Source organism: Polypterus senegalus, chromosome 7 (assembly GCF_016835505.1).
Source record: "Polypterus senegalus isolate Bchr_013 chromosome 7, ASM1683550v1, whole genome shotgun sequence".
In the NCBI taxonomy this organism is placed as follows: Eukaryota; Metazoa; Chordata; class Cladistia; order Polypteriformes; family Polypteridae; genus Polypterus; species Polypterus senegalus.
This window is the reverse complement of record NC_053160.1, coordinates 101,985,010-101,998,970: the sequence shown is the minus strand read 5'-3', so window position 1 is coordinate 101,998,970 and position 13,961 is coordinate 101,985,010. Positions and strand designations below refer to the sequence as shown.

General features: G+C 37.7%; 1 protein-coding gene across 3 annotated transcripts in view; it reads right to left on the bottom strand.

The window, feature by feature from the left end:
- The window catches only part of kiaa1328 (KIAA1328 ortholog), a 348,340-nt gene that overhangs the window by 193,403 nt on the left and 140,976 nt on the right, over positions 1 to 13,961 (bottom strand). For all 3 annotated transcript variants that reach the window (XM_039759112.1, XM_039759111.1, XM_039759113.1), the window contains one exon: positions 5,213 to 5,769. In XM_039759112.1, coding sequence (XP_039615046.1) covers positions 5,213 to 5,769 — 557 coding nt within the window. The remainder of the gene's footprint in view (positions 1 to 5,212; positions 5,770 to 13,961) is intronic.

The window sequence follows — 13,961 nt, the reverse complement described above, 5'->3', positions numbered from 1 at the left end:
TCCAGTTTTGATGTCACTACACTGGTTGCCTGTGTCATTCAGGATTGACTTTAAAATACTGCTTATGGTTTATAAAGCCTTAAATAATCTCACTCCATCTTATATATCGGAATGCCTGACGCGTTATATTCCAAATCGTAACCTTAAATCTTCAAATGAGTGTCTCCTTAGAATTCCAAAAGCTAAACTTAAAAGAAGTGGTGAGGCGGCCTTCTGCTGTTATGCACCCAAAATCTGGAATAGCCTGCCAATAGGAATTCGCCAGGCAAATACAGTAGAGCACTTTAAAACACTGCTGAAAACACATTACTTTAACATGGCCTTTTTATAACTTCACTTTAACTTAATACTGATACTCTGTATGTTCAATTCTTCATAATAATTATTCACAGTGGCTCCAAAATCCATACTGACCCCTACTCTCTCTTCTGTTTCTTTTCCGGTTTCTTTGTGGTGGCGGCCTGCGCCACCACCACCTACTCAAAGCATCATGATGCACCAACATTGATGGACTGAAAGCCAGAAGTCTACATGACCATCATCATCAGGTCCTTCCATGAAAACCCTAAATACAAAGAGGACTGTTTGATTTATGTTAGGTAGATTGCCCAGAGGGGACTGGGCGGTCTCTTGGTCTGGAACCCCTACAGATTTTATTTTTTCTCCAGCCTTTGGAGTTTTTTTTTGTTTTTTCTGTCCACCCTGGCCATCGGACCTTACTCTAATTCTATGTTAATTAATATTGACTTATGTTTATCTTTTATTGTGTCTTCTATTTCTCTATTCATTTTGTAAAGCACTTTGAGCTACATTTTTTTGTATGAATATGTGCTATATAAATAAATGTTGATTGATTGATTGCCAACCCATGCGAGGTTCAAATCCCAGTCTGCTACATTGAATTATGTACTTTACATGTGCATTAGGCAGCAAATGAAAATTAATCTCACGTTTTCCCAGAGCAACTAGAAAATTATATGAACAAAACAAGGTGTAAAGGTTAGAGGCAAACTTCAAATATTTCCATAGCATCTGAATACACTCTAGTTTCCTTTGTATTTTGTTGGCTTCTACTTTCACATTACACTTCTACTGTCAAAATGATTAAATTCACTGTATCATTCCATGGTAATTGTTACAGGTTCATTTCTTTTCCAGCAGTTAGCACATCATCATTACTGAAAAGTTTACACATCTCCATCAATTGACAGCACATACCATGAACACTTTTTGCAGTGTCTCCATATACTATATGTCCAATGCTGTACAAATTGTGAATTTAATTTAGATATGTTCAAAACTGAAATCTGAATGTGACAGGCCTAGTGGGAGTAAACTGTTATCACCAGAAATAGCCACCGCAAACACCAAAATCTTTCACATTTGGAAATAAAACCAGTTTGTGAGTGCATTGTGTGCAGGTCACTCCCTCTCAATACTATTGTGCAGGTTTCATTGCTGCCCTCTGCACAGAAAACAAAGTGAGACATCATAGCTATATGATACTAGCTGTGTAGGCCCATGCTGTAAAAGCCCGGGCTCCTAGTAACTATTGAAATCTTCTGACAAAAAATTGAAATGCAAAGTTGGCGGTTTCGTTTTGCAGACGTGCTCGCCTCACTTATGTATTAGCGGCTAAGCAAGTTTATCTTTCCTCAGCAGTTTCACTTTGGCAATGAAGTCACTTTCTTTCAGCTTCATGCTGTAGCCTCATACTTCTTTCTTCTTACAACTTGTTAAATTGGGACTGCCTTGCCAGCTCTTTGAGCTTCATGCTGTTGCCTCGCACTTCTGGGATCAACAGACCGAAACACACTTCCATGCGTGGACATTAATATACATCTCACCATAATCTTGTTTATCAGCCTCAGTGCAAACCTCTAGTTCAAAGCCTACCTAAAACTATACTCTCCTTCAGGTAATGGTCTTCTGAAACTGGCAATGTCCTCAGTGGCTGTTTCAAGTCTACTGACTGGAGTGTTCTGCAGGAACCACATAGTGAAGATATTGAGGGGATTACAAACTGCATGACAGACTATCTGAACTTCTGTATGGACACTGTTCTTCTTGTTAAAACTATATGCTGTTTTGCTAATAATAAGAACTGGACTCACACTGATGCTAAGGGCCTTCTTAACAAGAAAAGAGAGCATTCAAAAAAAGGGACCAGGCAGAGCTGTGGAGTGTAAGACTAAGAGGCCAAGGAGTCCTAAAGGAAGAAGGTAAAGTACAAGATTCAGCAAAATAACATCAGGGAGGTGTGGAATGGTATGAAGACCATTGCAGGCTATAAGCAAAGAACCATGTGGAGAGAGCAAATGAGTTCAATCTCTTCTACAACCAGTTCAACAACCCTGCTCCTGCTTTAAATGCCACAAACTCACCAGCCACCATCCAATCCCTCATAGCTGCTCATCCACCCCCAAAGATTCCAGCATAAATCATGCAGCCCTCTTCCCTAACCAGCCTAGCAGCACATCGGAAAGTGCTAAAAGCCCCCTTACTTCTCTACCCACTGTTTCTCACACCACCACTGCTGACCAGGTTAGAGGAGAACTGAGGAGGCTGTGCCCTAGTAAGACAGCTGGCCCAGATAAGGTATATCCAAGACTTCTAAGGGCCTGTGTTGCTGAATTGGCAGAACCCCTACAGCACATTTACAACCTGAACCTAAAACTGTAGAGGCTCCCAACACTGTGGAAGACCTCATGACTCATCCTGCTTCCCAAGAAAGTGAGATCCAGTGAACACAATGAATTCAGCCCTGTGGATTTAACAGGTATGCTTCATATGCTCAGACCAAAGGTGAATTACACACTAGACCCTCTGCAGTTTTCCTTTCAAGAGAAGGTGGGTGTGAATGATGCCATTCTTTACCTCCTCCACCAGACCCACTCACATACAGTATGGTTAAAGGATGTAGTGCACTGTGTGTGTACTCCACTCTCAGAATAATATTGCCTGGCATTCACCATTCAAATATTTTGGCAGTGGCAAGATCCAGTGACTAAACTGTCTGTGCCATTGTTATTGAATAAATACAGTTGACAATATGAATGTGTATTTTTCTAAACGTTCACATGTTTTCTGGATCAAAGCATTTAAAAATGAGTATAATAAGCAGTACAATTAATCAAAAATCAGTCAGCAATATATTAAAGTAATGTGATCTGCGATTAGATGACTTTATAGATATGCAAAATGTAGTTTTACTTTAGCTTATGATGTGTGGGTCATAGATTTGCACAAGAGAGAAGAAGGGGACTCCAGGTTTCTGCCAAAATCAGTTTTACTATTGTGAAGACAGGAACATTCTCAAAGCATTTATTCAAATGGGAGCCATCACTAAAACACATGCAGCACGCAAGCAGTGGCAATTACCTCATCCTGTATTGCTTCCTTCTCTGAACAAAAGAATGGATAGCCTTTCTGCACAATAAGAGGAGACAAAAAGTGAATGCAAGTCCAGGTCAGTGGCTGGTTTTAAATGTTCCTCGCATCAACTGCCCGTAACAAAAATGGGACGACACACCAAAGCATGACTGTCACATCTGTGGAGGACTGCTTGTCTGTTGCCAAGGCAACCTCGGGTTCACAGTTCAGCAGCACAGCAATGCGGAAACAACCACAAGCCGATCATGATTACACTATACGTGCCTGTCACTGATGGCTGATTCAAGGAACATTATAAATAAACGGTACAGTATAATTTGGCAATTGACCTGGCCCTGACTATGCCTGTTTGCTGTGTCTGTGTATAGGAGAGTGGTAGCTCCTGCTGCAATAAATAACCCTGTTGTTCCTGCTTCAAGTTGAATAAAGCTGGTTTTGCTAAAGTACTGAGACTCAGCCTTGTGTTTTGGGGTGCAAGAGGGTGACTCATGCATAAATAAATAAATATATATATCTATATATAAAAAAATAATATTTAACAAAATGAATTAGCCTAAGAAAGAAATGTCAGGGCTTTTTTCTTTTCAAATGTAAAAACACAAGCAGAAAAAAAATATAAGAAATAAAATAATTCTGAAGCTCAGACACAAAATTGTTCATATACACAGAATATCACATATACCACAACCCCAACACCCAAAACATGGTCTGGAATAAGTGGGCTAGAAAATAACATATGTCACTCACATGTGATTGGGAAGCAGGTTATGGGCTTGAATAATGGTGTATATATATCCGCAGGATCAAGGGATGGTGCTGTCGCCTAATAACTTTCTCTCTTTTGTCCTATGCAGTCTATCAGAAGGAAGTCCCACCTAATGACCTCACTTCTGGTTCACTCCATATATAACTTCCATCTTTGTTAGCCTGATGCAGTTCTGTATTGAGTTGAGATTTCATATCATTTTCGCTACACTTAATTTTCAAGTATACGGGGTGGCTACCCCAAACCTTTCTCAGTGTTTTGTGTTTTCTTTTGACATTATATGTTAAACTGATGTTTGTGAAATATGAATAAAGTGATAAAAAGAGCAGTTGATATATATCAGATTTTGCCATCTAATTACTGGACATTTTTTTCCAGTAATAAAAATATGGGAAAATTTGAACCAAAAGGATTTTACTTGATAGGTCCAGGATCAAAGCCTCTTGTTCTGTTGGTGATGATGATGTGGTGACTTCCTGTCTTTTAAAAGCAGTTTGTTTCAAGAAACTTAAATCAGAATTACAAGTCAGTGTAAATTGTTTTTGTTGCAATATTTAAGTGTTTTCTCCTACTCTTTTCTGTTCAGAAATGTGTGGTTTTGTTCAGTTACTACGTGCCCAGTCATCTTAAAGTACAACAGTTGTTGGTATTTTAACCCTTTTGGACAATCTATCAAGCCATTTAAATGTTACGTGCGAAAAGGAAAACAAATGCTTTTACTTAACCAGATGGTGATTTATATTCATGTTATGCCACGTCTTGTCTTACTTCTTAGTTATTTATGAATGTATTTGAATTTGAAATACTGAGTGTTTTGCAGTCTATGAGAACAGCTCGTTACGTTGCATAACATGCTATTTTTATCATGTGCCAAAAGTCTAATGCTGGAAACAAAGCAAAGTGGATTGCATAACTTTAATTTAGATAATGCTAGAGGTAATAAGACAAAAAACAATGGCTTTTTAAGAAAAGAATAAAAAAAAAATCACCTTTAGTGACTGTGGGAATAATTTGGTAGGTGAAGCTTCAGCTATATGTAATTAAAAAAAATACCTTTTAAAATCCAGATGATTTTGCCACAGATTCTGCTGATGCTGAAGAAGCCTTTCTTCTTGTTGAGCAAGCATCACCTGAAGTTGCTCTTTCTGCTTTTCCAGCTGCTGTTTTTGCTGAAGTAGTTTTTGCCTTCTCTCCCCCATTTTAGTCTTCTGGAATTGACCACATCTACTTTCCACAACTTCACTGCTAAAATCACAAGCTTCATGGGGAGAAGGATGAACCTCAATTAGAGGATCTGGTAATCTGAAACTTCCATCAATCTGACATGCCTCCTCATGCTTATTTATACACTCATGTAGTGTCTCCATTTGTACTACAGGAATCTTATCATGATGCATCAAGCTGATTACATCATTGTTTTCTTGTTCAGTTCCAGTGCAAATTACTGAAGACTGACTATGCAACCCTGACATGCCGATTTTCTGCATTCCAGGAGTACTTTGTTGCTTTGTTCCAAATGCTGCTACTGTCTTGGATGAAACATGGTCTATGTATGAACCATCTAAGGTTGCATTAGGCAGATGAGAAGATATTTTACTTGTAAGATAAACCTGAAAATAAAACAGACAGAGCATTAACACACATCATATCAAAACAGGGCCCACATTATTTCTACCACTTTACAATATCTAAACTGGATCTAGCAAGTGGTGACTGGAATCGTTTTTCAGATTTCTTGAGTATTATATAGTTGCATGTTTTGAATAAAACAAAAAAAAAATGTTAATTTAAAAGGATTCAAAGACTTTTTTTCATATGTTCGAAGTTGAAGGAAACATCTCATTTTGAGACTGGGACACATTATACAGAATTTAAATAAAATGCTTAGCCTGTTTTCATTGATGTCACATTAATTAAAAACATATTTGCCTTTTAAATCTTTGCAAAAACATGCTTCTAACTAAAGTGAAAAACTGAACTGATCCACATATTAAATTATAAAAGGGCAAAGTCAAAATTTGCTTTATTCTGATGCACATATTTTTCAAGGACAATGTATAATATTTATTGAATAGGCATGAGACAAACTTATCCCACAATACAATTCATACTGCTATTCAGGCTTTTAAAAAAAAAAAACTACTCCTAAATATTGTAACAAACATTAAGCTGGACAGATTGAGGCACACACCAAACAGCAGTTAAGTCCAAACCAAATATGCAGTAGGGTATTTTTGCATTCTTGAGCATAAATTACTATATCAAAAATAAACAGCCATTATTCTGCTGATGAAATAAACAAGCTGCAAATGACCAAAGAGAATGGAGTACAACACTCTATATTTTAAAAAGAAAGTATTTGATTAAAAACCTTTGTTTACACCAATGGTTTAGTTGGTTGGGTGAACCAAGTGCAATTAGAAATGAGACAAAAAAATATCACAGGATGCTGTCTATCCCTTCAGACTTTTATTTTTTTGAGGCACACACCAAACAGTGTAGAAGGAAAACGTTTATATTAACAAAGAATAGCAAAGAGCCATAAAAAGTAATTAAAAGCTTCTAAAATATTAAGATTAGTATGCATCGTGGTACACTGCAGAGGTATAGCGCGTCTTTAGTGAAAACAGCCGTGTCAGATGGGGTTGTATGGATTGATTCTGAAAACGACTGAGCGAATGAAAAGTGAATTTAAAAAAAAAAAGCTAACCTTTACAAGGATCATAAATTGCACCGGCTGTTACAGACTGAAATCAAATGTATGCTTTTATTCTAAAATAGTAAGACTAAGAGCAGTTTACTTCTCAAAACGGAGTAGTGCAGAATCGAACTCGCGACCTTTTGATTCCAAAGCGAGAACTGATTCTATTGCACCACGGAGGAAGTTATAATAACCTGCTGTCAATGTCGCATGTTAAGGCGGCTTTTTGTTTTTGCAGTTATATTTTTGAATAAAAGCGCAATTGTTGTGTTATATTTGAACCTTTTATGAAAATGTTTCTTTGCTATTTGGACTTCAGGCTTCATATATTATATAGTTTATGCTTACATTTTGTCATCTACTACTAGAATATAAAAAAACTTTCTGTTTTAACAATGTGTTGACACATTGTGTTGATTACTGTAGAAACGGAACAGACATGAAATGCGTGTGTTCCAAATAACGATCTATTATTTCCACTCTAAAATTCCACTTCACTCCCAGATACTCAATCAAGGCATGGGCTGAGAGAAGTTCGTGCACGTTCTAAATTGGTGGGGGGATGGAATAGCCGGCTGCTCCTAGCTTCTCTTTATCAGCACATTTAGAAGACAAAGGACGCTGGCGGAGAGGTGTGAAGGGATTTAAGAAGCAATTTAAGGTGGGACGGAATTACGAGTTTTTTCGTAGGCTCTGATAATTCTAGTGTTAAAGGGGGCGGGGTGAGTGGTGTGAGGTGGCACAGCATAGTATGATTCAGTGACATTATATTGAAAAGCTGTCCTCAGTGAAAGTTTACACGGTGTGATTCAGTGTCACTCGATTAAAATGAACAGCAGGTTTCCCCACATTAAACGGTAAGGAGCAGTGGGGTGCAGCACTATACACATACATTCGATCAAAGAGCAATCCCGCACGATTCGCACTGTGTGATTGAATGACTTTCAATTGGAGGTTGGGGTTAGGTTACAGTAAACTAGGGTCTCAACGTGAAAGCAGCAGCATGGCGTAGCACAATACAAATACTATTAGCAAAGAGCGGGTATGCAAATAAGGTGAAACTGAAAGAGCACTACTCAGAAAACTGACATAGGGAGAACATGCAGCAGGTAGCATTCCGTATATATGGCAATTAAACCATAAAAGTGCATGTTGTAATGCTTCAAAGTTATACTAAGTAGTACTTACAATCAGCAAATGCATTGTTTTCAACAGAGCCAAAATGTGACTCAAGGTCTTTTATATTCTGCATTATGGAACTTTTTAGGACTTCCTCTCTTGCATGTTCTTTTAATCTTGAAGAAAACAACGTTTCACTAGTACAAACATTGAGTTTTATTTCACATTAATAAAACAATCCACATACAGTCTTATAGAAATTTGTGGACAATAATGCATAAAAATGTGTAATGATGAGCTATTGCATAAGCAATATATTTCCTGTCTTTTACACACTGCTGTGACATATAGTACAAGTTACCAATCATGGGCAACTACACATCACTGAAAAGGTCTGAAATTCAGCTATCCAGTGTTAATTAGCATTTCACTATATGCAGTGTGACATAGGTGGTATCTTTGATAAAAGCAGAGTGCTAAAGAGAAAGTTGAGTGAAGGAAAGGAAGCTTACAAAGCTAAAATAGAAAACAAACTCACTCAGAATAACATGCAAGATGTCTGGAATGGACTGGGTATAATTACTGGACTCAGGCAATCAATGTCTCAGGAGTGAGAAGTGGATGTGGATAGTGGACAAAGTTAATGGCCTGAAACAATTTTTTAATAGATTTTAAATCCCACTACCACCTTCTTCCAAAGACCAGTCTCCCACACCATCCCTACTACATCAAAAACCCCTACCACATCAACTGGAATGGCAAGTAATGAGTTCACCTCTGATCATCAGTACAGGCTGTCCAAATGCCGAAGATCAATTAATGAGATAACTGAGGATGCTACACACAGGAAAAGCTATGGGACCAGATGGAGTCAGTCCTTGAGTTCTTAAAGCCTGTGCTTACCCTCTGTAACCTGTTCAGTCTGTCCGTAAGGCTCCATAAAGTGCTGCTGCTGTGAAAAACACCTTGCATTGTTCCTGCTGCAAAAAAGGCAGACACCTCTTCACCTAATGACTACACACCAGTGGCACTTACATCTCACATCATGAAGACCTTTGAGAGGCTGGTTCTAGACTATATAATTCCTCTTGCAGTAGACCACCTGGGCCTGCTGCAGTTTGCCTTTCAGACAAAGACTGGAGTGGAGGATACAATTATGCATCTGTTCCAAAAGGCTTACTTTCATTTGGACAAAGATGGAGGCACTCTGAGGATTATACGTTTTGATTTTTTCAGTGCCTTCAGTACAGTCTAGCCATTTTTGTTAATGGGTAAGCTTAGAGATACTGTATGCTGAATGAGCCTATAGTGTCCTGGATAATGGACTATCTGTTGGGAAGACAGTAGTTTGTGAGACTCAAGGACTGTTTCTCTGATACGGATGTAGCAACAATGGAGCACCACAAGGAACAGTCCTGTCTCCTTTTCACTTCACTCTGAACACCTTTGAATACAAGTCCAATTCATGTCACTTGCGAAATTTCTCAGATGATTCTACATTAACAAGGTGTACTGATAAGGGGATGAGACATAGTATAGGAGTCAGGTGGACAACTTTCTTTCTTGGTGCAAAGAGAATCACCTGCATCTTAACATTAGTAAAACGAAGAAACTGGTTATTGACTTTCAACATTATTGCTTTTGGCGGAGTTCTGGGTTTAATGCAATATACACAAACAACTTTGAAATATGACAATACTTTACCGATGGGACACCTGATGAAAATGTGGTTTACAATGAAAGACTGTATTCTGGGAAGTAGCATCTTCCAGTTGTTATATTCATGGGAAATGCCTCATAAAATAACAGACACCAATTGGCAACCAGCCATGAATAGTTTTGTGCTGTTCCTTCAGTTTCATTACTCATCCAGCATCCCTGATCGTCTTCCATTGTCACAAGCTGTGTCTCTCTGAAATCCACTGAAGACCACTTATCATTTCCAAGGTCATCTATGCTCAAGAGTCGTCACCTGCATTCATGAACCTTCACAGGTCTATAAACCAAGTCTGCAAAGTGTACTGTGAATAATAATGGGGATTATGGAATGCATATTTCAGCAAACCTGTGTGACAGGTCACTGTCTATCATGAATCCAGCCCCATCTACCTTCACAGTAATTTACTGACTACTACAATATTAACATAAAATACTTGCATTGCAGTATTATAATATGTTTTGTGTGTTGATTAGGAAAACTTTCACTGTACACTATACACCTAACAATACCCAATAAAACAAAATATAATGTAAAGCTATTTCATTGTGAAACCATCCAAATGTAAGTGTTTTGTTTTTATGATTTACAAATCAAACATTGCTCTAACAATGGCTGTCCTTTTATTTCTTGCCCGAATGCCTTACAAACCCAATAGCTGTGGGTCTGACTGGATCTACAAAGAACTTACTTCCTTTTAAGAAAAATTGGAATGTTAACATTCTGCATGAATCTGAGAGCTCTCCAGTGCAACACTATCTCCCTGCAGTTGAAACACTCACTCACTAGTTATGGAAATAGCAGAGAAAAATGTATGATTTGAGCAGACAGACAAGTACTGGTAGTTTGGCTGCTTTCTCCCTTAACGCTACTAGAGGACTTCCATCAACAGCTGTTGTGTCTTACAACATTTTACCTTACAGTATATAACATTGTGTAATGTTGTATGATAACCGCTTTCCATGTTTTTCTTTTTATTTTCTTGTTGTATTATCAAGAAAACTTATATCAATGCGCATACGCACACATAATGGTTAACAGTATACATACACCACAAAAAAGTAGATCCACTAACACAATATACATAACAGCAGCAATACAAGATCCACCTCTTGTATCATTCCTCCTTGCTCTAATCTATTCCTATTTCTGAATTAGTATCAATGTATCGATGTGTCAAGAACTCAATCTCACATCTGAGGCTTGGGAGAGTTGCAGTAAACTATAGATTGTTGCTCGAAGCAATGTTTGATTATATCATAAGAACTGTTTCAGCAAAAAACCTGTGGATGCAGTGACACATTTCTGAACTAATGTTGCAATCTGCCTTACTCATTTGAAGATATGACTCACTAAATTAAGTGTGAATGTGAAACACTTAAGCTGCATTACCAGTCATTACCATGCACTGTAATGTTTATGCTGTGCAACGACAATTTTCACCTTCACATCATATTTTCAATTGCCCACTTTTGATTTCAGACATTTTTGTTTGTCTTTAAGTGTTTCATTTCAGTCATGTGGTAATCTCATATGATACAAGGCAAAATTTCTGTATTGGTAGTATTCTGTATTGCAAAACACAATTCAACAAAATTTTACCTCATGCCTAATATTGAAGAATTTCAAACAACAAGAGAAGGAATCTGTGACTAGATTACATAATGACAAACATAACATGTAATAAGTAAAGATGACTTACATATGTATTTATACCAGTATTTTTCTTTTCTTTTTTTTTTTTTTAAAGAATTTTATTGCTTTTATTAAAGTCAAATAACATTCCATACAACCAACTCAAACTTAACAAAACTAGGTTCGAAACAAATCAACCCCCACTCATGAGAAAGAGAGCTAGGCCAATAGAGTAAAACTTTTAACTAGTAAAGATAATTAAGTAGATAAATTAATAAATGAATAAAAATAAATAGAATAAAAAATACCAGTATTTTTTAATAATGTAGTAGATCTTGAAGTGAATCGGTTTATTAAAAACAGTCATCAATATGGTAAATTCTGTGCATCATAGCTAGGAACGGAAATATATCACGTGGCAAAGCTGATCGCTTAGGCAACCTGTTGCAACCCTTTTCTCAACCAAGGAGTTCACGACCTTCTGGAAGTGGCACATGACCAAAAAATGGGTCGCAACCCAGTGGTTGAGAAACACTGAAGTAGATTAATGTTTTTTTTTTTGTTTTTTTTTTCAAAAAAAGGACAAAAGAAATCTTGGAGTGGTTTAGGTGCTTCTCATTTTCTACAATGTATTTTGTTACTGGGTCATTCACACCACCTCCAGTCATTTTGCTGGCTGTCTGTTTGCTAACAAAAATTTTACTGTTTAAAAGCTACTGCAGGCAGGTGCTAAATACACTGCTAGAAGATGAGTTATTTTTCAGGTCTGATGTCTCTTTCAGATGGAAGAAAGTTTTCTTCTGTAGAAATAGCTATTACTTTACTACATTCAAGGTTTTTTCTGTCTGATGATGATTCTGCCAAGTTTGCATTTTAGGATGCTATGCAGTGTCATATTTGTGCAAAAAACAGCTCATTGCTGTTGACAGAAACTGAGCCCAAAAGCATCATTAGAGCACAGAATCTCCATCTGCTTTGTTTCAGTTTCCTTTGTCCTTTTGGACGAACCCAAGAAGGCATGACAGTGAGTGTTTTTAAGTATGGCTTGTATTTTTCCTGACATACGGTGAACCAAATGTTTTCATATGCTTATATTTTTACCATTTCTTTGCCATTAGCTTCTTAGTAGACTGCCTGACTAATATACATCTTTCTCAGATGATCACTTTTGAAGGACATTTTTAATATCATATTATCTTAGTGACTGGCTAAAAGTGATATAGTGAGAGTATTACAAATAAAATTGATCCCTTAAGTTTTAAAGTCAAGTCAGAGGTAAAAAAAAATATGGGTAACTACTGACTCTGACCTAAATTTTAAATCACATATTAATCATATTATTAGGACTGTATTTTTTCACTTAAGGAATATAGCTAAAGTTAAATCTCTTATAACTCTACAAGATGATGAAGAAATAGTTCACACTTTTGTTTAGACTAGACTGCCTAAAATTAGACTACCTAAGAAAGACATCAATCAGCAGCCAAAACCGCACAGAGCAATGAAAAGTCTACAGTTCCATCTTTTCATTCTCTTTCTGTTGTATCCTCAAACCCTCCCTTTTTAGACAACTGTGTCTTTCCAGAAGTGTTCAACCATCAATAAATAATTATGCGGCGTTTGTTATGCCGCGGGTTCACTATTGTGTTGTATTTTGCTCTCTCCAGAGTTCCATGTTTTCATTCACTTACTGTTGTATTCTCACAGCAACACGTTTTAGACAACCGTGCCTTTCCAGAAGTGTTTAGCATTTAATAAATAGTTATGCATGACATTGAGCGTGTGTCTACCCGGCGTGGGTAAGCCGTTGAACCCCATTCGGGCTGCAAACCGTGGAATTCCCACTAAGTGTGACTCATACGCTCCCACTGGTTTCGTCCCAACCCTTTGAATACACCCCACTTCCACCTCGCTACTACCGTGGTCGGGTGTCTTGGTGGATTATATATAGAACAGCAGCCAAAACCGCACAAAGCAATGAAAGGTCTACGTCACTCACAGGTACATCTGGACTATGTAAAGACGGCAACTCAAGTGACGAGTTCGAGGTGGGCACATGAGCGGGCAGTGCATACTGAACGAGAGATCAGCAGACTAGCATGACAGACGGAGCTGAATGGACGTCATTCTCCTTTCCTCCCGTTCCACACTCCGCGCCGTGCACCCCCATCCCTCCGTCTGGCAGGAGAAGGCGCGAGGACGATCGCGCCAGTTTTCAGTCATGGACGATTGTGTGTTGGTTCGTTCCGTGCATTGTTACAATGTTGGTTTTCTTGCTGATTTATTACATTACCGATTTTTCAAATGTTAATTTTCTCCCTCTGCTTAAAAATCATTAAAAAACCGGCCTGATTATGAGGCATATGGTATGCCGTGGGTTGGCTAGTTTTCTATATTTTTGCATAAATATGACCTAAAACATCATCAGATTTTCACTCAAGTCCTAAAAGTAGACAAAGAGAAACCAGTTAAACAAATGAGACAAAAATATTATACTTGGTCATTTATTTATTAAGGAAAATGATCGAATAGTACATATTTGTGAGTGGCAAAAGTATGTGAACCTTTGCTTTCAGTATCTGGTGTGACCCCCTCCCCTTTGCAGCAATAACTGCAACTAAACGTTTCCG